Source organism: Nicotiana tabacum, chromosome 1 (genome assembly GCF_000715075.1).
Source record: "Nicotiana tabacum cultivar K326 chromosome 1, ASM71507v2, whole genome shotgun sequence".
In the NCBI taxonomy this organism is placed as follows: domain Eukaryota; kingdom Viridiplantae; phylum Streptophyta; class Magnoliopsida; order Solanales; family Solanaceae; genus Nicotiana; species Nicotiana tabacum.
Genome location: NC_134080.1, coordinates 133,839,418 through 133,863,284, shown reverse-complemented (window position 1 = coordinate 133,863,284; position 23,867 = coordinate 133,839,418). Strand labels below are relative to the sequence as shown.

The 23,867-nt window shown below is 38.6% G+C and overlaps 1 protein-coding gene across 1 annotated transcript; it reads right to left on the bottom strand.

The window, feature by feature from the left end:
* Window positions 1–8,473: 8,473 nt before the first annotated feature.
* LOC107817721 (trifunctional UDP-glucose 4,6-dehydratase/UDP-4-keto-6-deoxy-D-glucose 3,5-epimerase/UDP-4-keto-L-rhamnose-reductase RHM1-like) lies at window positions 8,474–11,798 on the bottom strand. The gene is made up of 3 exons (XM_016643589.2): window positions 11,550–11,798; window positions 9,287–10,831; window positions 8,474–9,056 (listed from the first exon to the last, which is right to left on the bottom strand). Exons 2-3 carry the CDS (start codon window positions 10,802–10,804, stop codon window positions 8,613–8,615), a joined length of 1,962 nt encoding a protein of 653 aa, XP_016499075.1. The 5' UTR covers window positions 10,805–10,831; window positions 11,550–11,798; the 3' UTR covers window positions 8,474–8,612.
* Between the last annotated feature and the right edge of the window lie 12,069 nt (window positions 11,799–23,867).

Here is a 23,867-nt window from a genome sequence, read left to right as displayed (position 1 = left end):
AATGATGATGCTTTTTGGGAAATTCTAATATAAGACTTATGGTTAGGAAGAGCAGAAAATAGGGTTTTTAAAAAGAGAGGAATAATTATAAAGAGAGAGGAATAGGCATCGATTCTGAAACGGTAGTTGGGCGTGGAGAATTGCAATATTTCAGAGGGAGATGGAACAATTTGAAATGAAGAGACGTGACAACAGGATCTGAAAAGTTGATGACATGGTAGTTGTGTTTTGTACCCTTTTTAAGACGTGTATTAAAGGATGCACAAAACTACTAATGGTACAAGAACCAAGTTCTTGACCTTTTTATTTGAAAGAGTCAATCCTCTTTTATCATTCATGCACTGCATCTATAACTTCTATACTCATTATGCATATTTACCTGCAACGGTGTTGAAGTGAGTTAGACATGGTTAGAAAACACTTTTAGCTAGTTATTTCTTGAAGGTGAAAGCCAGATAAAGAGGAATCAGGTTCTCAATTGGGCTTTAAAAGCCCCAGCTTTACTCTGTTTCTTTCAAACTGTTCCCTACTTAGCGCCTTGGTGAAGATGTCTGCAATTTAATCTTCTATGCTGTAGAACTTCATACATATCAGCCATTTCTCCACATTGTCCCTCAGAAAATGATGCCTCACATCAATATGCTTTGTCCTTTTGTGTTGAACTGGATTCTTGGCCATGTTGAGTGCATTGGTGTTGTCACATAGAAGGGGCACACTCTCAGTGAGTACCCCAAAGTCCTCTAGTTGCTGTTTAATCCATAAAAGTTGAGCACAATAGGATGTTGTGACACATATTCAGCTTCAGCTATTGAAAGATCCACTGAATTTTGCCTCCTTATGCCCCAAGAGATAAGACATGAACCTAAGAAGTGAGCCATTCCAGAAGTTCTTTTCCTGTCCACAAGATAACCTGCATAATATGCATCAGCATACCCAATCGGATTAAAACTGTCACCTGACAGATAATACAATACCAGGTCCTGTGTTTCTTTAAGATATCTCAGTATTCTTTTGGCAACCTTCAAGTGAGATTTCTTGGTATTTGATTGAAACCTTGCACACAACCCCATACTAAAAACAATATCTAGTCTGCTGCCAGTGAGATAGAGGAGAGACCCAATAATGCCTCTATACATGGTTTGATTCACAGGAGATCCAGTTTCATCTATGTCCAGTCGAGTGCCAGTAGCAATGAGAGTGTCTATCACCTTTGATGCTTCCATGTCAAACCTCTACAAGAGCTCCCTGATGCATTTTTGCTGACAAATGGATATACCCTTTGGGGACTATTTTACTTGAAGACCCAAGAAGAAGTTCAGTTCCCCTATCATGCTCATTTCAAATTCACTTCCTATGAGTTTTGCTAATTCTTCACAGAGAGAATCAGCTGTTGCTCCAAAAATGATCATCAACATAGACCTGAACAATGAGCAGGTTCCTTCCTCGTTTCTTTAAGAAAAGAGTGTTGTCAATTTTCCCTCTTTTAAATCCATTTTCTAAAAGGAACTTTGACAACCTTTCATACCAAGCTCGAGGAGCCTGCTTCAGCCCGTACAGAGCTTTGTCCAATTTAAACACATATTCAGGGTGCTCATGACATTCAAACCCTAGGGGTTGCTTCACATAGACTTCTTCCTTAAGGAGTCCATTCTAAAATGCACTCTTGACATCCATTTGGAATAAGGTTAATTCCATATGATATGCAAAAGCGATTAGAATTCTAATAGCTTCCATGCGAGCTACTGGAGCAAAGGTTTCATCATAGTCAATCCCTTCCTCCTCATTGTAGCCTTGGACCACTAGCCCGTCATGAGGATCCTTCTTAGGTATTAGCCTGGTAGGAGGAACCTGCTCTGATACGAATTGTTATTTTGTATGGGTCCACCAAATCGTAGAGTACATGGTCCTCTATAGGTTTCTTCTGAGAGCACTTAGTAAAGCAGTAAGTAAATGAGGCATATGATTTTTACGTGGAAAAATCCTGCACAAGGGGATCAAAAAACCACAACCTAAGTATATAGGCTTTTAACTTCACTAACTTGTAATCTAACATATTACAAGCCACTTTACAATACTTCCTATTGCAAAGGATTTACTCAACTAACTTGTGTTACCTTTACCACAATCCACTTTGTGACTATCTTAGTTACAAAGGATTTTTCTAACTTGTGATGCTATCACCACAAGCCACTTTGTAATTCTACAATTACAAAGACTTTTCCTTATGACTAAATCTAGTCACAACCTAAACTCAATGAGTTTGCGGATTTACAAGAGGATTCCTAATCAGTGTGCTTATAAGTAAGCGATTTAGGAGACATAGTAAGTACAATAACAAGGTTACAACTCAACTAGGACGGCAACAATCAATATTTTAGGAACTGGTCTGTAGTGGCGTTCAACCTTGTTCTTCAAGCTTGAGAGGATGATTTTTCTATTTTTTCAAGAGGCTTGAATGAGGAATAAAAACCTTCAGTGATGTCTTTGTATAAAGCTTCATCGGGTACATCTTAATCACATCACTTGAAGTGATGTGAGTGCTTTGTTTGGTTAGAGAATGAGTGGGCTGATAGTGTATTGTAGTATGGTAGACAGTATCGTCAGTCACTTCAGTTCCAGCTGTGTCCAAATGACTCTGTACTACTATATAGGAACCACAAGAGCATTAGGTCCTTGTTTGTTTCCTAGCTTCTGAATCTGTAGCAGTTCATCTTTAGGTCAGGTTGTTGCAGTAATCCAAAGTAGGTCAGGTTCCCTATCTGGTTCTTAACAGTAAGTTTGTTAGACCATCAAAACATAAGGCAAGAATATTTAAGATCTGATAACATAGCATTTGCACCCAAATGTTCTTAGGTGAGTCAGCTTGGGTTTCCTTCTATTTAATAATTTATATGGGGTTTTGTTCAGAAGTGATCTGATCATGCACCTGTTCACCAAGTAGCAGGCAACTTCAGCCCAAATGTTCTTTGCAATTCCACTGTCGATCAACATTGTTCTTGGCATTTCTTCTAGAGTTCTCTTCTTCCTTTCTTCTACTCCATTTTGCTGGGGGGTTTTGGGAGCTGAGAAGTTGTGAATAGTGCCATTTTCATTGAAGAATTCATCAAATTTGACATTGCAAATTTTGTCCTATGATATGATATAATGCATGCGACTCTAGACTCCATCTTCACCTGGATTTTCTTCACAAAGGCCACAAACACCTCAACAGTTTCATCTTTGGTTCTGAGAAACAGAGTCCATGTGAATATGGAGTAGTCATATACTATCACAAAAATGTATTTTTTTCCTCCTCTGATTTGCACTCTCAAAGGTCCACACAGATCCATATGTAAAAGCTCTTGTGGCTTTGAGGTGCTCACATCTCTTTTATACTTAAAAGAGGACTTCACATGTTTTACTCTAGCACAGGCATCACAGACTTTTTGCATTTTGAATTGTGACATAGGTAGACCATGGACCAGGTCCTTCTGAATTAGTTTGTTCAGAAGAGAAAAGCTTGCATGGCCCAGTCTTCTATGCCATAGTTAAGCATCATCATCAACAGCTTTCAGACACCTCAGATCACCACTCTATAAGGACTCGAAATCAGCAACATAGATGTTCTTGTATCTTTTGGCCACAAGTACTATTTCACCGGTCATAATATCAATGACTGTACATATTTTGGACAAGAAGTCATCCTTGTTTCCTTTGTCAAAGATTTGAGAGACACTCAAGAGAATGTACTTAAGGCCATTTCAATAGAATGAGTGAGTGACTTCCCGACTTTTCCAACTCCAAGAATGTACCCTTTTTTTCCATTGCCAAAAGATACATTCCCTCATTGCAGGGCTTTTAGTGAAAGAATGTTCGTAGTGTTTCCAGTCATGTGCTTTGAACACCCACTATCCATGAACCATTGTTGACCGCTTCCTTTCACTATTCCATGCACAAGAGATTAATAGTTAGTTTTAGGAACCCAAGAAAGTTTGGGTCCCTTGTAGTAGGTAAAAGGATGAATAAGAGTTCTCTTAGTCCATGCAGGTAATGTTCGTTTTTTGTGAGTGGTACCTGGTTTCTCTTTTGTAGTCACCTTTTCAGCAAACACTTTGTTTTTCTAAATCGATTGATTCTTGGCCTGGACATCTTCCTTGAGGTGCCTATTGTTCCCACATTGGGTACAAAGCCAGTTATTAGAGTCAGTGACATACTTGATGTGAGGGTTGTGAGGAGTTTTCTCCCTTTGGAACCTTGTTCCCTTCCTGTTTTCACAATCATTAGTGTGCAAGGCAGTGGTAGCTTCTAAGGACCAGGTCCACTTTAGGGACATTTCAAGGTCATTCTTTACTCTTTCCAGATTAGTTTGGAGTTGCTCATTTTTCTCAATTTCAGCACACATCCTAGATCTCATAGCTTTCACCTCATTTCAAGCCTAGTATGTTCCTCACTGGCTATTTCCTTTCCCTTTCTAGAATTTTCAGATTCTTACTTAGTCCATGGTTTCACTATTATTTCCCTTAGGTCTATAATTTCTGCCAACACATCATCATTTTCTTTTCTGAGGATTTCAATGGTTTTCTTATGGTCAGTAACTACAACCACTAATTCGTCTCTAGTTTGTTTAGATTCTCCTAATTCTAAGGTCAAAGAATCCCTATCTTCCACAAGACTATGAAAAGCAGTGATTAATACATCAGCTAAAGACATAAGTTTTTTTGGAGAATAGGATTTTAGATTTCTCTGAACATCCCTGAAATTTACCTCTTTGTTGCCATTATCTTCATCATCATCTGATTGAGCCATGAAAGCAAAAGTTGAGTCATATCCAATCTCCTCGCCTTCAACTGTCATCATAGAACTATCACTAGTATCAGTTTCATCTTCAGACTCACTAGAGGAACCCCTCATGCTGCAAGAGCCTGTCTCATCATATTGTCAGCGGATCTTTTTCTATTAAAGTCCTTAAAGGGAACCGGGTTCGTCTTAGCTGTTTTCTCATGGTAGTTCTTGGAGAATTCTTGTTTCAAGATAGGACAATGTTTCATGAAGTGTCCAGGCTTTCCACACTTGTAACAAAGATCACAGTTTTTTAGTCTGTTAGAGCCGTCGATTTTTAGCATTTCTCCATTTCTTCTGACCATCTTCTGAAATCTTTTGGTTATGTAAGCCATGTCACTGTCTTCCTCACTTGAATCATTGTTATCAGCTTCAAGTACCAGGTTTTTTTCTTTCTTTGGTTCTTTTCTTTCATTGTCTATCTTTCTCTTCAACTCATAGGTCTTCAAGTTTCTGATCAGCTCTTCTATGGTCAGCTCTTGTAAGTCCTTTGATTCAGTAATAACATTCACTTTGCTTTCCCAAGAGCTAGACAGAACATTTTCCTCACTAGCTTGTTTCTGGGAATAGTTTTACCAAGTGAATGTAACTCATTTATGATGGAAGTGAATCTTGTGTGCATATCTTGAATGGATTCATCGTCCCTCATTTTAAAGAGTTCATACTCGGTAGTGAGCATATCAATCTTAGACTATTTTACTTGTGTAGTTCCCTCATGAGCTGTTTGCAAGGCTTTCCATATCTCCTTCGCAGTGTCGCAGGTAGAGACTCTATTATACTCTTCAGGTCCTATTCCACACACTAGAATTTTCTTGGCACAAAAATTCTTCTCCACAGCTATCTTGTCTGCTTCAGTGTACTCTTTGCTGGATTTTGCCATTGAAAATGGAAGTTCATCTAGTACCTTGGTTGGAACATAAGCACCATCGCATATGATATCCCATAACTTACAATCCTCAGCCATGATAAAATCGTGCATTTTTATTTTCCACCACCCATAGTATTGTCCATTGAACTTGGGTGGTCGGTATGTATATTGACCTTCTTCAAAATTTGGTGGAGCAGCCATGAGGATCCTTCCTAGGTGTTAGCCTGATAGGAGGAACCTGCTCTGATACCAATTGTTAGTTTGTGTGAGTCCACCAAACAGTAGAGTATCTGGTCCTTTACGAGATTCTGCTGAGAATGCTAATACAGCAGTACGTAAATAAGGCAGAGGATTTTTACGTGGAAAAATCCCACACAAGGGGATAAAAAAACTACGACCTATACCTATAGGCTTTCAACTTCACTAACTTGTAAAAACCTATTACAAGCCACTTTGCAATGACTCCATTACAAAGAATTTACTCAACTAACTTGTGGTACTCTTACCACAAGCCACTTTGTGACTTCATAGTTACAATGACTTTTACTAACTTGTGATGCTCTCACCACAAGCCGCTTTGTAACTCTACAATTACAAAAACTTTTGCTTATAATTAAACCTGGTCACAATATAAACTCAAGGAGCTTACGGATTTACAAGAGGATTCCTAATCAAACGCTTCTAGCTAAGCAGTTTAGGAGATACAATAAGTATAATCACAAAGTTACAACTCAACTAGGACAACAACAAACTATCTTTTAGGAACTGGCCCGTAGTTATGTTCAACTTTGTTCTTCAAGCTTGTGAGGATTGATTTCTCTATTTTTGGCAAGAAACTTGAATAAGAAACTGAAACCTTCAAATGATGTTTTGTATAAACTCATTGTAGGTACACCTTGATCACATCACTTGAAATGACGTGAGCACTTTAGTTGGTCAGAGAATGAGTGGGCGCTGGAGACAGCGCAGTGCTGTAGAAACAGTGCAGTCAGTCATTTCATTTCTAGTTGTGACCAATTGACTTGTACTGTGATAAGGGAACCACAAGGGTATCAGATCCTTGTTTGGGTTCCTAGCTCCTGAAGCTATAGCAATTCACCTTTAGCTGGAATTCATTAAGCTTGCAGTATAGTCCGAGTAAGTCAGGTTCCCAATCTGGTTCTTAACGATAAGTTTGTTAGATCATCAAAACATAAGGCAAGAATATTTAAAACCTATCAAGTTGCCTGTGTAGATACAAAATTTGTTGTCCATTTTTGGACAGAGAGGAAGAAACCATTAATGAACCATGGTCCATTCTGTAGAGCTTTCCGTGCATTTTCTTCTTTACTGAACTTTACTGCATAATAATCTTTACCAAGATCTATTAAGGAGAAGTTCTCCGTCGGTCTCCAAAGACTTTGTATTTTTGCTCTTAGGTAGTGATGGAGAACTCTTTTTCCTATTAATATGATTATTATTGAGAATTTCCATGGTTCATAAATCCTTTGGATATCCTGATCAGATAGAGCTATATTTTTTATCCTGCTCTCTTCTGTCTTTTGTAGGCATGGGATAGTCGGAGTGTGTTGAACATCCATGAACACAAGTGAAGGTAGGTCTTCACTTTGATGTTCATCAGGAAATTGGATTTTCCCCAGAAGTTTATCATTATACGAGTTGTCTTGATCATGCGAGTTGTGTTGTGGGTGGATTTTTGCAATATCAGGAGGTTTTGGCGGAATAGAAGTTCCCAGATTGCTATCATTTTGGCTGAGATTGGTCATAGTTAGGATTATGAGAGTAGAGAGAAGGAAGACCTTCTCTCACGTGATGATTATTGTAAATACATGTTATGTTAAACTTGCTCACAGAATATTTTTCTCTTGTATTTCCACATTTGACCTTATTTTCTCCGAAGAATTTCAAGACAATATTAGTTTATACAGGCAAAACAAAATTTGTTTAATAGATCTAGAATCAGAGTGAGCCTAATGTGAGGCTAAAAGTTATAGGAAATTGTAAGTGTAAAATTTATGGCAAAATCAAAAGCTTATATGAGTGGTTAGGATTTATCCATAATATTTGAGCTAGTCGAATTTGGTAGCTTAATGTATTAAAAAGGTTATGGTGCATGCACATGTCCAAATGCGAAGAGGCATTGTTTAAATACCAAGATCCTCAGATTTTATTGGATTTACAGAAAGGAATAACAAGGATGAAAATCATATTGCAGAAAAGAAAGGAGAAAGAAAAGCTCTATATTAAATCAAGAAATGCTACCTTTATAGTAAATTGTAATAGGTAAATGTCATTCGAAGGATTGACTCCAAAAACTGCCAGATTATAATGAAAATGATCGGAAATAATCAATCAAATAAAAAGAAATCAAGCCATCCTTATCTGGATATGATATTTTTTAAAAGAAAACAATTTCATTGGTGAATCTTTGTGGATACAATTCTGTTTGCTCCCTTATTCTTCCTCCACATTGTTCTCCGTGATTTCAGGGTTGTTTTAGCGTATTTCTCGAACATAGGATGACGGAGATCTCCTTAGGATTTGATCTCCATGAAAGGAGATGGTAGATCTTCTTGAAGTATTTGATTGTCAAGAAATGTTTGATCACACTCCAACCAGACTTGAAAAAGATATAATTTGATGTTTTGATCTCTTTGTGAAAATCCCAAGAGTTTCGAGATGATCTCTGGATATATTTGATATGCATCAATCAAGCTAATTTGCAGACTACAGGACTCTGGCAAAGGCTTTAATACACAAAGCATAAATCCGAAAATGAAGGTGAAGTAGATTTGAAATGAGCAGAATATATCATGAGATGATAAGAAAAGGAAAAGTGGAAGTACCTAAATCACTATCTAAAACTACAACCTCAAGTAACTATTGCAAAGAGATTAATTAAAATGAAAAATACAATTTTGAAAGTTTATGTTTTTCTGTTTGGTCCAAAGACATACTTGATGATCGAATCTTTGATCGATAACAATTCTGGGAACTCATTTTTCAGCTTTGTCGTGTCAAGCTCGTTGTTACTTCTTGGTGCAACGATCACTTTTGCTTGTTCTTGAAGATTAAAATTCTGCCACTTAAAGTTGGGATCTATGTATTCTCTGTACATCTCTAGAATCTCATTGTGGCTCACAACTCCCGGATTGGTGAAGTTCCATATCCCTCTGCAGTTTCTCTTTGCCATCTCAATAGAGATTGGTAGTAGCTCATCTAGCACTGTCATGCTATTTGGGATGTTTACCACTTTATCATAACGCGTGATCTTTGTGATGAAGTTTCTCGGGTTGCAAAGGTCAGATGATATTGGCATTCTCACTCGGAGGGTACAAACATTTTCATATTCTTTTAGAAGCTCCTCAACCTACAGATATTAACAGAATGCTTCAGTTGTTATGTTATAGAAATCAAATCAAATCAAAATGTAAATCTGGTTGCTGCCTCTGCATTAAAGCCAAAGTTAAATGAACTTCAAGTGTTTTTCCATTGTTGCTCAAGAAAATTAAGGCCATTAGTTGTAGACAAGGCAACTAAATAGATGCCTGTGTTTTCACGCATACTGTTTGAAATGCTTAACTGAAATGAACTACTTACCATGGCTTTGGTCTTGGAGTAGAAAGATCCTGTAAAATTTGGCTTGTCTTCCTCCTTGAATCCAATGCCTGAGCCTAATGGGTGCCTCTCGTCATACTCAAATATGCAACCTGTCGCGAAATTCATCACCAAGATGTCTGCTGCTCTGCAGATATCAGCCAAAGTTAGTGTACCAACGACATTAGTTCTAATTGTCTCTACTTTATGCGATTCACACCAATCCACATTAGGCCTCCCAGTAATACCAGCCGCGTTGAAAACATGGGCTGGCCTTACTCTTATCATGTCATGCATTAACGAATTTCTATCCTGCAATCTTCCTGTCCCATACTCGTATGCTATTCCACGTTCTTCACAAATCTTTCCTAACAACCCTCCAATCCAACCAGTTCTTCCATAGATCAAGAACTTCATCTCCGAGCCACAGCCTTTCTTGCAACCTTTTATAAGCTGCAACAGGCAACTTTCATCATGTGAAGGCATAATGTTTGAAATTCTTGGATGCGGGTGAAGGGCTACGGTTATATCACCCCACCAATCAGGATTTTTGGTGTACCATTCCAGTGTCATCTTTAGTCCTTCCTCCCAAGAGGTCCGTTCTTTCCACCCTAGCTTCTTAAGCTTTTGGTCATCCAAGAAATATCTTTGGTCATTAAATGGCCTGTCTTGCACAAACTCGATAGCTTGTTGAGCATTCAAGCCGAATAATTTGCATATGTCCTCAGCCACATCCAAAACTCGCCTCTCCTTTTTAGTGCCAATGTTATACACATGTCCAATCACCCCTTTATGCAATATCACATCAAATGCCTCAGCAACATCATCAGAGTACAAATAGCTCCTAACATTTGATCCATCCCCGTGAATTGGCAAATGCTCGCCCTTCATGGCAAGAATAATGAACTTTGGAATCAACTTTTCAGGGTACTGATTGGGGCCATACACGTTATTCCCTCGTGTTGTGATTGTCGGTAGGCCATAAGACCTATGGTAAGCCATGACAAGCATTTCAGCGCCCGCTTTAGTAGCAGAATATGGATTAGTGGGGAGGAGTTGAGAAGCTTCAGGATTGCCAATGTCAGTCTCCAAATCAGTCTCACCATAAACTTCATCTGTACTAACATGAATGAATCTCTTGATAGATTTAGTCAACTTACAAGCTTCAAGAAGTACATGTGTACCATAAATATTATTGATTGTGAACTCAAATGAATTTCCAAATGAATTATCCACATGAGTCTGTGCTGCAAAATGCATTATTGTGTCAATCTTCTCCTCAACCAAAAGATGGTTGATAAGATCAGCACTTGTAATATCAGCCTTGACAAATTTGAAATTCGGCGATGAGTAACTCGGCTCCAAATTTTTCAGGCTCGAACAATAATCGAGCTTGTCAAGAGCAACAATCCTGTAGTCAGGATAAAGCTTGGTCAATCTGTTGGTTACATGGGATGGAATGAATCCTGCTGCACCAGTTATGAGGATGTTTTTGGGTACATAAGGAGCTGGTTCGGACATCCTTTCTTTCTCTGCTATTTTAACGCTCTGTTACAGAATCATAGGAAAGAAACATTTAGGCTTTTGCTTAACATGAAAAAACAAACGGATTATTTATTAGTTCTACTGACCTTAAAAGTAATACTTCCTTCTACTAATGAATGTAATATGGTGAATCATTAGCAATTCAATTCCGTTTTTATTCTAAATAATCTTTTAGTATGCTATTCTGATAGGAAATCAATTCACAGATATCACGAAATTCTGAAAAAATCTTCTTCACAATTATAAACTGAGAAATGATATGTCTAGGGCCAGAGGCTAATGTAATGTAGTTTCATATGGTTCCACCGAACCCAATATATTTTAATTACATGGAGCATAAATATATGTATAAACGTGAAAAATCACTACCAAATTTGAAAGTGTAATGGATGTTGTGGTATCTTCCATCAAATTTAAATCTTGAGTCCACATATATCCTGCACCAACTCACCCCCCACCACACCTCTTTCCTGTGGAGACCATTACTCTTTTACACTTGAGATTAATTAATTTTAGACATGTGAAACAATGGGATTCTTTTTATTTGATTTTAATGCATAAATCTTGATAAATAGTTTATGACAAACAGAGTAGAAATTATCTTCAACTGGACAAACTCAAGATTATATCATGCGACCAATAGAAAACTAAATCATCAACACCAACAAATTGATCCCAACAACAACAACACAAACAAATAGAAGAAACGATTTTGACTTACACTTTTCACTTCATGGAATTTTAGAATCTTCAGTGGGTATTACAGATTGTACACATAAAAAAGAAGGAAATGAAGTAAGAGACTCTAACACATCAATATAGTGGTAGTTACGTTGGAGGAAAGGAAAGGTAAGAGAGTAAAATGGTAGAGAAAAGAAAGCTTTGCTCAAAAGTAGTAGAGATATGTACGTATGACTGTTGATGATGCGTGATGATAGCAAAAGTAGTAGAGATTAAGCGAGTCTCTAGTTCCTCGTTTTCAGGTTGACAGAAATATGCAAACGTACGTACGTGCTGTTGAATATCCCATTACGTATATAAGCCAGATTAGATTAGAATACCTATATATATATATATATATATTACACTTTGACACCCCTAGACTTTTTAAATTGACCCCATTTACCTAATGAAAACAAGTGTTAACTTATAGGATATCATGCATATTTGGCAAATTCTTCAAAGTACATTTTGTCAAATGTTCCGATAGTAGCATGGAGCTTGTGCTGTCCAAATCATCTTAAAAACTCTTTTGCTAGATTAGAAGCCTTGAGTAGTTCACTATTTGATAAGTTTTTTCAAAAAGTGCATTTGTGTGTCAAATTGCGAGAACAATATGTAAAATAAAAGATTCACTTTAGAATTAACATTCATTAAATAAAAGCAATTGATGAAATATGTATTAAGAGAAACTTTAGCTAAATTTTTTACTTTTATTTAATAAAATGTAAAAGATCAAATCATAAGTTAGAGATAGATATACTGTGGACAATGCGTAATGTTATATTTTGTCTATACTGCTGTGATACATTGGTAAATAATTTTTTTTATAAGAATAATTTTTATCTTGCAAAAATTAAATACAACATCTACTTCTTCCTCCCGATAGAAAAAAAAAGGATCATGCTACTACACATCTTTTCATGCCAAAGACATTAACTTTACAAAACAGGCATTTAATGTTTGAAATTTATGAAAAAAGCTTAGCCAAACATATTGTAAATTTTATGTGGAGCCCAGTTATGCGCTACCTATTGAATTTTTATCTACCTTTTAACAAAATTTTAACTGATAATATTTTTGGGTAACTTCAGTCTTCATATACATATATTTTTCTCTTCTTCTTCGTTGTTGCTTTCTTCTTCTTTCTGCTTAGTGTTTCTTTTTCTTCATCTTAGTTGCAAAATGGCTTTGTTAAATTTGTTGTTGTTACAATTTGATAATTAAGGTTTGTTCTTTATGATATATAAAAGTTAATTTTCAAATCTGAGCTTATTTATAGTAGACTCGGGCGTTGAATTGTATGTTGCATTTCGGGGTGTACATAGATCGAGTTGGTTCAGGTTTTACAATTACCAAAACCAAACCAAACTAATTGTCTCGGATCTTAAAATCTATAAACCAATCCAAACCAACAAAAGTTGAATTTTTCAATCTCGATTTTTCTTGAATTTTTCGATTTTCTCAGGTTTTTTTCCAGTAAAATCTTCATAACATAAAATATAACTTGTGCTCTAATATTTTTTTGGTCCTAGTAGGATAAACCTATATAAGATGTTATTCAAGAAAATAATATAAAATAATGTGAGATGAATCATGATATTATACTAAATACTCAATAAGTCGCATAAAATAACTACTGCTAATTAATATGCCATAATGAAATAAACATAATCTAAAAATACTAAGTCATGCTAAAATAAGTACGGCTAATAAGTACTAAGTATTAATTATATGACTAAATAAAAAAATAAGTTATGCATTTTCACTATCTTAATCAATGCAAAACGAAAACCCAAGACTATTACCATTCCTAGTATTGAATTGAATGTTTTTGCTAGTATTAGTATCGACTTGATTTTGCTTTGGGCTTTATTTGAGTTACTAACTTTCATTGTCTATAAAACATATTTGACCATTCAAAAATTCTACGTCCAAGCTTGAAATAATACATTAAAAGAGAGAACTACGAAAAAGTTTAAAAAATATTTATAAATTATATTACAATAATTTGTTTATGCGTAAAATATTTTAAAACTTGTACACGTGTAATGTTGGGTTGGCTTAGTTTCGGTTTGACTTTTTTTCTTTGTTAATACCAAACCAAACCAATTATGGTCGAGTTTTTTTTCCTAACACCAAACCAATTCAAACCAAATCATAGTCTGGCTTTTTTCCTTCTTTGACTCGGATTATCGGTTTGGCACGATTTATCGATTTACTTTGTATATCCCTAGTGATATAAAAGAAGAGTCTATGTTAAATTTTATTAATTTTGGCCAAGATCATATTTTAGAGATTAAATCCAAACATATGGACTTAATTTCAAGAAGCACAAGAAGTCCAAGAAGCTTCAAGAAGCCAAGATTCTTTCCTTCTTAAAATAGAATTTATTTTGTTCCTTTTAGAATAAGGATTTTCTTTTTAGTAGGATTCTAGTTTATTTTTCTTGTAGAATAGGAATTTTACTTTCCTTGTCTTTAGTAATTTTATTTCCTTATTAAAATAGGAATTGTAGTCATCGAAGAAGAGACCTTAGACCTATATAAAGTTTTCTCATGCCTTATAGAAGAGGAATTCACCTTTTAAGGTTTGTCTAGTTTTACAATAGAGTATTTTTCTATATTTTGTCTTCTTTATCCTTGTTTTTTGTTACAAGCAAGGTGATGATAGTCTTTAGCTTATTTTCAATTGCGTGTGGTATTTCTTTATTACGTTAATTGATTCCAAGTGGTGACTTTAGGAACTTGTTTAGTTCTTGATCTTTCTAGAACATGTTTCTTGATCTAAATTCGTTCTTTTGATATCATAGAATTATAACTATCATTGAAATGGTGCAACATTGTTATTTACTTGTTTTGAACGAGTAAATAGTCTTTCTTATATTTCAGATCGTCATCTTTCACCTCGTTTTTGAATCATGAAATTTCGAGTCCTAAAACATGAGATACGTTATTTCTTGAAATCGACCCACAAACTATGTTTTTCATTTTAAGATCTTGATCCTGGTCGGTTGGTTCTTTGTTAACTCAAATAATCACATCAATTTGGTATCAGAGCTATAACTCACAGGTCTACCTTGACGAAATTATCATGTTTAAGATTCAACCAAGAAAAGGATTCTTTGTTCAAGAAGATGAAGAAATGAGGCAACTTGAATCTCTTTTGCACACTAGATGTACCTCCTATAGAAAAGTTTGTTAGTTGATCATTGATCGTGGGAGTCACATAAATATCGTTTCTGAAGAAACGATTACAAAATCTAGCTTGTCAACTAAACTTCATCCATATACTTATAGCATCGAAGTTGAAGATAATGATGGTTTAGAGGTAACTCGTCAATGCCTAGTCTCTTTTTCTATTGGCAAGATCTATAAAGACCATATTTGGTGTGACGTAGTGAAGATGGATGCTTGTCACTTATTACATGGAAGACCATAGATGTATGATAGGTGTGCTAAATATGATGAAAACCTTAACACCTATTCTTTTACAAAGGATGAACATAAGATAATTTTAGTATCGCTGAATCCCAAAGAAATTGCTAAAAATATAAAGCTCAATGATGATTATTTTCTGATCAAATTACAAATAATTGGTCCAATCAATAGAGAAAAGTCTTTGAACGTTGGTCCAATCAAGGAGGAAGAGCATGAACTAGATCTACAAGTTGAGGATTTACCTCCAAAATTTGATGATGATCCGTTGGAGCATCCCATATGTGAGCTTAAGTTTCCAACAAATAGAGATGCTCAACATAATATTATTTTGATTGCTAATTCAATCCTTCCAAACGAGGCTGCATATTGCATTAATCCAAAAGTCCATGAAATTTTGCAAATATAAGAGGTAGGGTTGCTTAAAAAGGAGTCTATAATAGAGTATTTGAGTTTAGATTTTGTTCCAGCCTTTTTAGTGCCTCCAAAGAATGAATATTTTCAAGCATATGTAGGAATAGGAAATCTTGACACAAATTCCATCAATGGTTATGATCTAGTTAAATACGAGATCGATGTTGCTGATGAATTATCAAGAAGATATACTTCGATCTCCAAGCTTGATCCAAAGGTACTTCAATTTGATTCTTCTAAAGGTTTTTGTTGTACTAAATCAGCTTTTTGGGGCATATCCCATAAGTACCACATTGACATGGAGAAGTTCAGGATTCTTGAAGATCAAAAGAAAATAATTTATGGTTATGAGTTAGTATTTAAAAATTGATTTAAGAGGATTCACTGAAGGAATATTGGTAAAAACATACTATTGAGAAAGTGGGATTTAGTTCGTCCACATGCTAAGCTTTGTTACAATACGATGGAGCTCTTGTCAAGTTAAAAAAGTGTAACTTAGAGCCTGGTGAATATGAGTTCAACCAAATAATGGAATTTTTCAATCTTGTGCCATTTGTGGAGCCTTTAGACTCGAGGACGAGTCTTTATCAACCAGGGAGAATGATGTAAAAGAATAATCTATGTTAAATTTTATTAATTTTGGCCAAAACTATGTTTTAGAGCTCAAGTCTAAACATATGGACTTAATTTCAAGAAGCGCAAGAAGTCCAAGAAGCTTCAAGAAGCCAAGATTCTTTCCTTCTTAAAATAGGATTTATTTTATTCTTTTTAGAATAAAGATTTTCCTTTTAGTAGGATTCTAGTTTTTTTATCCTTGTATAATAGGGATTCTACTTTCCTTGTCTTTAGTAATTTTATTTCCTTATTAGAAATTGTAGTCATCGAAGAAGAGACCCTACACCCATATAAATTTTTCTCATGCCTTATAAAAGAGGAATTCACGTTTTTAATGTTTGCCTAGTCTTACAATAGAGTATTTTTCTCTATTTTGTCTTCTTTATCATTGTTTTTTGGTTCCAAGCAAGATGGTGATAGTCTTTATCTTGTTTTCAATTGCGTGTGATGTTTCTTTATCACGTTAATTGATTCCAAGTGATGACTTTAGTGTTTAGTTCTTGATCTTTCAAGAACACATTTTTTGATCTAAATTTGTTCTTTGAATCTTAACTATCATTGAAATAGTGCAGCATCGTTATTGACTTATTTTGAACGAGTAAATAGTCTTTCTTCTATTTCAGATCATCATCTTTCACCTCAATTTTTAATCATCAGATTTCGAGTCCTAAAACTTGAGATACGTTATTTCTTAAAATCGACCAACACACCACGTTTTCGTTTCAAGATCTTGAACATGGTCGGCTGGTTCTTTGTTAACTTGAAGAATCATATCACCTAGTTGGATTATTGAAATTCTAAAAATATGTTTATGTTTCAGAACTTACGATTCAAAATCTAAAGTTGCATTAAAGAGATTGAACTATTTAAGATTCAAATTTTTGAAGTTGCCTTTGAAAGATAGAAGAACTTCATATTTGATTTCTGAAGCTGTATTAAAGAGATTAAAATACTTAAGATTCAAATTTCTGGAGTTGCATGTGAAAGATAGAAGATTTGCAAATCCGATTCTGAAGTTTCATTGAAGAGATGGAACGGCTTCAGGTTCGAGCGGATACATTTTGCAAAAAATTATACAATGCGGATATAAATTCAATGATGGCCCCAAAAGTGGTAGGTATAAAAGTTCCCCCAAACATACTATTGTTGCTTCAGTACATGTAAAATTTTAGAAAGGATATGTTTATCCTTAAAAAGTTAAAAACAATTTTGTTAAGCATGATTACCTTAAAGCATATTTCCAAAAAGGATGATCTAGTGATTAAGGCTAGGAATTATAACCTTTATGATAGAATTCGAGGGTCCATCAAACTATATAAAGAACTTGGTTCTCTATTAGTTCCCACAAAACACACGTACACTACAGTAAGTAAATGACACGATGGAGTTTTACATGGAAAACTCCCAGCTCACGGGATCAAAAACCACAACCTACCCTTGTAGGATTTCATACCCCGGCTCGACGTGGTGCTCTGCTCCGAGTTGGGGTCTTGCACGACTAGACGTTCCAAGAAGTGGATTCAAAGTAGCCGTGCAAGTGGGATCGATGATTGTTCGGTACGCTCTCTCTTTGAGGCTTCCTAGGCCAAAGAGGGTCCTCGAACTTCGGAGAGCTATGGCTTTTTTTCATCCCTCTATGCCACTCACCTTGTCCCTTGGGGATATCAGTGTGGAAGGTTGGGATGAAACTTCTGAGGATGCGTGTCCGGAGGCACCTGTTGTGGACTTTCGAAGGTGGCTCAGTCTTCGGGATTTCACGTTGTGTGTGCATCCCTTTGTCTCTTCCTTCAGGCGTAGAGATCCTCCATAGGCTATTGTAATTGTATGTAATGACCCCTCGAGGTCTGCTTGTAAACAAATTTTGATGAATAAGAATATACTTCACTGACTTCTGCTTTCCTTATTTTTGTATGCTTTCGTACCCTTTAAGGCCCTTTGAACGCCTTCTTTTGTTTGTTGGCTACTGATATTGGATTTTGGGCACGGGCGTTTGTCCCGGTCTTCTGCTGATCGACATGGCTCTCTTTTGAACCTATCATCGTACTTTAGGCCAATCCCGAATTGATCTGATTGGCCCGGGCTACCGAGGTCCTCCGAGTTGTATGGAGACAATGAGTCAAATTCCGGATCCTTCTGCAAAGTTATCCTGAATGAAGGTCAGCTTCGGGAACCCGAGGGTCCTTTTCGATCTTGACGCAGATAGCCCCTTTAGAATGTATAGGATAGACTTCTGCTGAGGAGTTTGCCTGTTTTTTGGCGCTTCCACGGACCTTCGTGGAGCTTTCGCGATCGGAGCTTCTTGTGTTTATTCCTCTTTTCAGAAAGAGGGGATCACGAGACCAGGTACTTGTGTTGCGTCAAGTGTTGGCATTTAAAGCTTCCCGAATTCCGGCTTCTTTGGGTTGGGGGCTCTTGAAGTAGTGTGCTACCTCGAGCTTGCAGATAATATGAACGGCCCCTCGAGTCTTGACTTCTTGTTGAATGATGCTTGCTGGATTGGGTATCGATCCGTCTATCTGTATCGAGGCTGTTGGCTTCCTGGGCTTCGCCTCGGGCAGGCAAGTCGTCACTACTTCTCGCATATATGTGGGGCGGCTTCATCTTCTTTTCAAGATTTCACTATTTTTAGATCGTCGCCTTTCTGGTTTGGCATAGGGTACTTCATCTCTTTAGGCGCAAAAAGTGTTGGTGCGTACCCTTGCTTTGACATGTTAGTTTCACCATAGTCGTGGGAACCACTTCGGGGACAATCTGGCGGGGGACGGAGGGTGCTGCTCTTGGTGCTCAGGAACTGAGGGAGTTCGCTCTGGAGACGACGTCCTTGATAAGAGAGGAACACCTAGAGATGGCGAGGAGATACTGTGAGTGGAGCGAGGGGATAACATTGTAGGTGCTTTCCCCAAATGAGGGCATTGCAGACTCCACTGATGGATTCTTGAGCGTATACCTATACCCTTTCGCATTTGGCCCCCCTGGTAGGGTTGTGCTTGATTTTTGCTTGAAGTATCGGGTTACCCTAGCACAGATTCATCTATCATTTTGGAGAATGGTGTTGATGATGAGGTTCTTCGCGGAGAAGGCCGGGCTTGAATTGATGCTTGATCGCCTCGTTAGGCTATATCATCCCTTTCATCATCGAGGCCTGCTAACTCTGAGGTGTCCTTCGTCCACGCGCCTTGTTGTGGATGACGAGGAAGGTGGGGATTGAGAGTTGTCCAGTCGGTTTATCTGGGTTTGGACGATCGATATTATCCCTGTAGAGGTTTTTCCATTTCTCGAATGGTGGAATCATGCACGTGAGTGAGGCGTTTGGCACTTTTTCAGATTTTGCCTATAACGGAAATCAGCTGAGTAATAATGTTGTCTCCATTGTTGCAGCAACTTCATGGATTCCGGGTGAAGTCCATGATCTGCCCCGCTGGGTCCGGAGGCTGGTGACCCATTCGTCCACCGACAAGCGTAGGTGACGAGCTGTACTTCGTACCGGATGGGGAGCGCAATACCAAGGTATGTGCGTATGCTGCCTTTGCCTTGCCTTCGTATACCCGAGGTAACACTTTCCCCTTCCATTTGTGCTGGATTCACCATTTGTAGATATCGGGCGATTCCTTGGGATGAGGCAATGTTCTTCCGAAAAAGGGAAGGAGTCATTGGCCTCCGGGCCGAGGGACGATGGCAATAAGAGGGATCGGAACCCGCGATGTGATGGAGCTTTTACTGGTGCTGGTCGGGCTCACATTTTCAAGGAAGGGGCGTTTCCCGAGTCTGCTGCTCCCGGAGTGCCTGGTTCCCGGCTGGCTTTTCCTTTGAGTTAATATGCCGTGCCCGAGGTTGATTCTTCTAGGGCCATTGGGGCAGGATCAACAAGAATGTGTTTCGACTTCGAGGAAGTCCGTCGGCTTCACTTTGTGGTGAGTTTATGCACAGTTTCCCTGTATCCCGTGTCGTCCTCCCTCTATTGAACCTTCCTTGTGCAGGCCTATGATAGGCTTAGGTCTGAGCTACTCTGTCAAGGGGCCAAGATTTAGAAAATTCTGGATGAGGGCGAGTCTCTTAGGCTCCATAGCGAAGAGAAGGAAGTTGAGCTACATCATTGGCGATATGAGGCGTACCGGAGCTCAAACTATAAAAGCTATTTGATAGAGCAGGTAACTTCCTGTTGTACGTGTTTCGCTCCTTTCTAGCCTTATGGTTAACCCCTTTGTTATATCAGTTGCAGAAAAATGTGGAGGCCTTGGAGTACCTTAAGGGCGACGTCAACCGCGTCAGAGCTGCATGTGGGGAGCTAAGGGCTCAAGTGCAGGCTCAAGCTTTGGGGGAGATGAGTGTCTCGGCCAAGGTCCCAGGCTTCAAGGTCCAACTCCGCTTAACTCGTGACAACGCCAAAGTTCAAGCGGATATGATTGGGAAACTCGAATCTGATCTTTCGAAGGTTAAAGCTGAGATAATTGATGCTCGGGCCAAAGCGGCACTAAGCCGAACCAAGGCTGATCAGGAAATGGCGATTCATATGAAAGATGCTGCTGATACCCAAGCTGAGCTGAAGCGAGCTCTCGATTGGGAGAAGAGGATCGAGGAATATGTTCTTTGTAGATCCCGAAGAGAGGTACTTGAGGGGGTTGGAGCAAGGGGCTTCGTTCTCTCAGAGGAATTAGCTCGAGCAAGGGCGGACGAGCGCGATGCTTGGTCACTTCTCGCTGATGTTGCGGAGGGCGATTTTGACAAGCTGTAGCCCTTTAGCGCGGAGTGTAGATTTTGCAGTTTTGTCGCTTTGTTTGTGATATGTGTAGAGCATGCATGTAGATGGAGAATGCGCTTCTTTTTAGCATGTAATATATAAGAAGAAACTTGAAGCTTTACTTCTTTTGTACCTTTTTTTGTTATTGCTTTCGACCGGGCAGGCTAGTTCTAGTGTTCAGCGGGATCCTCGTAGGTCCGGAACTGATCGGACAGACCCGGGGGCTCTTATGTGTGATCCTTGATACGAGCAGGTGCTGGGGCCTCCGTTCTTGGCCCGACTGTTTAGGCTTAGTTTCCGAGTCGGATTTCGACTCGAGCCTTCTTACCCTTAAATCTTTTGTGCCCGTGCGGGCAGGTAGTAATCGCTCTTATTTCTTGCCCTTAGGCATTTTCCGTTTCGACTATTTCGGGTCCAGTCTCCGAGTCGCATTGTGACTCGAACCTCAATTGACCCCCCACCTTTTTCTTGCATCCATAGGCGGATGATGATGGCCCTTTGTGTTTTGGGTCTAAGTGACCTTACGGGTGCATGGCCCGAAGGTTTACTTGGCTGGAGATGGTGTCATTTAAGTCATGTCGTTAGGCATATCACAATTTAACTATTTTGGATCCAGTATCTGAGTTGCATCGCGATTCGAGCCGTAATCGACCCTTAAATTTCCCTGATTTTCTGGCCAGTGATAGTGGCACTTATGTCGTGCCCTTAGGCATATTGCAGGTTACGCCCACCTGGAGGACAAGGGAATACAGTCCAGGTTTCGGCAATCAGGCGCCCACCTAGAGAATTAGGTAATGCATTTCAAGTCATGGCAATTAGTCGCACACTTGGAGATTAAGGTAATACAGTTAAAGTTTCGGCAATTAGGCGCCCACCTGGAGAACAAGAGAATATTGTTTCAATTTTTTGGCAATCAGGCGCCCACCTGGAGAACAAGAGAATACAGTTCATGTTTTAGCAATCAGGCGCCCACCTGGAGAACAGGGGAATATAGTTCAAGATTTAGCAATCAGGCGCCCACCTGGAGAATAAGGGAATGCATTTCAAGTTTTGGAAATCAAGTGCCCACCTGGAAAACAAGGGAATATTGTTCAAGTTTCGGCAATCAGGCACCCACATGGAGAACAAGGGAATATAGTTCGAGTTTTAGCACTCAGGCGCCCACCTGTAGAACAAGGGAATACAGTTTGAGTTTTAGCAATCAGGCGCCCACTTGGAGAACAAGGGAATAAAGTTCAAGTTTTAGCAATCAGGCACCCACCTGGAGAAGAAGAGAATACACTTTATGTTTTAGCAATCGGGCACCCACCTGGAGAACAACGGAATATAGTTCAAGTTTTAGCAATTAGGCGCCCGACTGAAAAATAAAGGAATATAATTCGGGTTTTAGCAATCAGGCACCCACCTAGAAAACAAGGGAATAAAGTTCAAGTTTTAGGAATCAGGCACCCACCTGGAGAACAAGGGAATACATTTCATGTTTTGGAAATCAGGCGCCCACTTAGAAAACAAGGGAATACAATTCAAGTTTTAGCAATCAGGCGCCCACCTTGACAACAAAGGAATACAATTTATGTTTTAGCAATCACCACCTGGAGAACAAGAAAATACAGTTCAAGTTTTAGCAATTAGGCTCCCACGTGGAGAACAAGGAAATAAATTTCAAGTTTCAGCAATCAGGCGTCCACCTGGAGAACAAGGGAATACAGTCCAAGTATTGGCAATCAGGCGACCAACTAGAGAATAAGGGAATGCATTTCAAGTCTTGGCAATCAGGTGCCCACCTGGAGATCAAGGTAATATAGTTAAAATTTCGGCAAAGAGGCGCCCACTTGGAGAACAAGGGAATACAGTCCAAGTTTCGCCAATCAGGCGCCCACCTGGAGAATAAGGGAATACAGTCCATATTTCGGCAATCTGGCGCCCACCTGAAGAACAAGGGAATACAGTTCAAGTTTTAGAAATCTGGCGCCCACTTGGAGAACAAGGGAATACAGTTCAAGTTTCGGCAATTAGGCGCCCACCTGGAGAACAAGGGAATACAGTTCAAGTTTTGGAAATCATGCGCCCGCTTGGAAAACAACGGAATACAATTCAAGTTTTAGCAATCAGGCACCCACCTGGAAAACAAGGGAATACGGTTCAAGTTTAAGCAATCAGGCGCCCACCTGGAGAAGAAGAGAATACACTTTATGTTTTAGCAATCAGGCACCCACCTGGAGAACAACGGAATATAGTTCAAGTTTTAGCAATTAGGCGCCCGACTGAAAAATAAAGGAATATAATTCGGGTTTTAGCAATCAGGCACCCACCTAGAAAACAAGGGAATAAAGTTCAAGTTTTAGGAATCAGGCACCCACCTGGAGAACAAGGGAATACATTTCATGTTTTGGAAATCAGGCGCCCACTTAGAAAACAAGGGAATACAATTCAAGTTTTAGCAATCAGGCGCCCACCTTGACAACAAAGGAATAAAATTTATGTTTTAGCAATCACCACCTGGAGAACAAGAAAATACAGTTCAAGTTTTAGCAATTAGGCGCCCACGTGGAGAACAAGGAAATAAATTTCAAGTTTCAGCAATCAGGCGTCCACCTGGAGAACAAGGGAATACAGTCCAAGTATTGGCAATCAGGCGGCCAACTAGAGAATAAGGGAATGCATTTCAAGTCTTGGCAATCAGGTGCCCACCTGGAGATCAAGGTAATATAGTTAAAATTTCGGCAAAGAGGCGCCCACTTGGAGAACAAGGGAATACAGTCCAAGTTTCGCCAATCAGGCGCCCACCTGGAGAATAAGGGAATACAGTCCATATTTCGGCAATCTGGCGCCCACCTGAAGAACAAGGGAATACAGTTCAAGTTTTAGAAATCTGGCGCCCACTTGGAGAACAAGGGAATACAGTTCAAGTTTCAGCAATTAGGCGCCCACCTGGAGAACAAGGGAATACAGTTCAAGTTTTGGAAATCATGCGCCCGCTTGGAAAACAACGGAATACAATTCAAGTTTTAGCAATCAGGCACCCACCTGGAAAACAAGGGAATACGGTTCAAGTTTAAGCAATCAGGCGCCCACCTGGAGAACAAGAGAATACAGTTCGTGTTTTAGCAATCAC

What these genes read in the sequence shown, in the direction of transcription:
- LOC107817721 (XM_016643589.2), bottom strand. Translation starts at nt 10,804, where the DNA reads ATGTCCGAACCAGCTCCTTATGTACCCAAAAACATCCTCATAACTGGT. An exon ending in ACTCCAAGACCAAAGCCATG is followed by an intron (nt 9,057 to 9,286) that starts GTAAGTAGTTCA and finishes TAATATCTGTAG; the next exon opens with GTTGAGGAGCTTCTAAAAGA.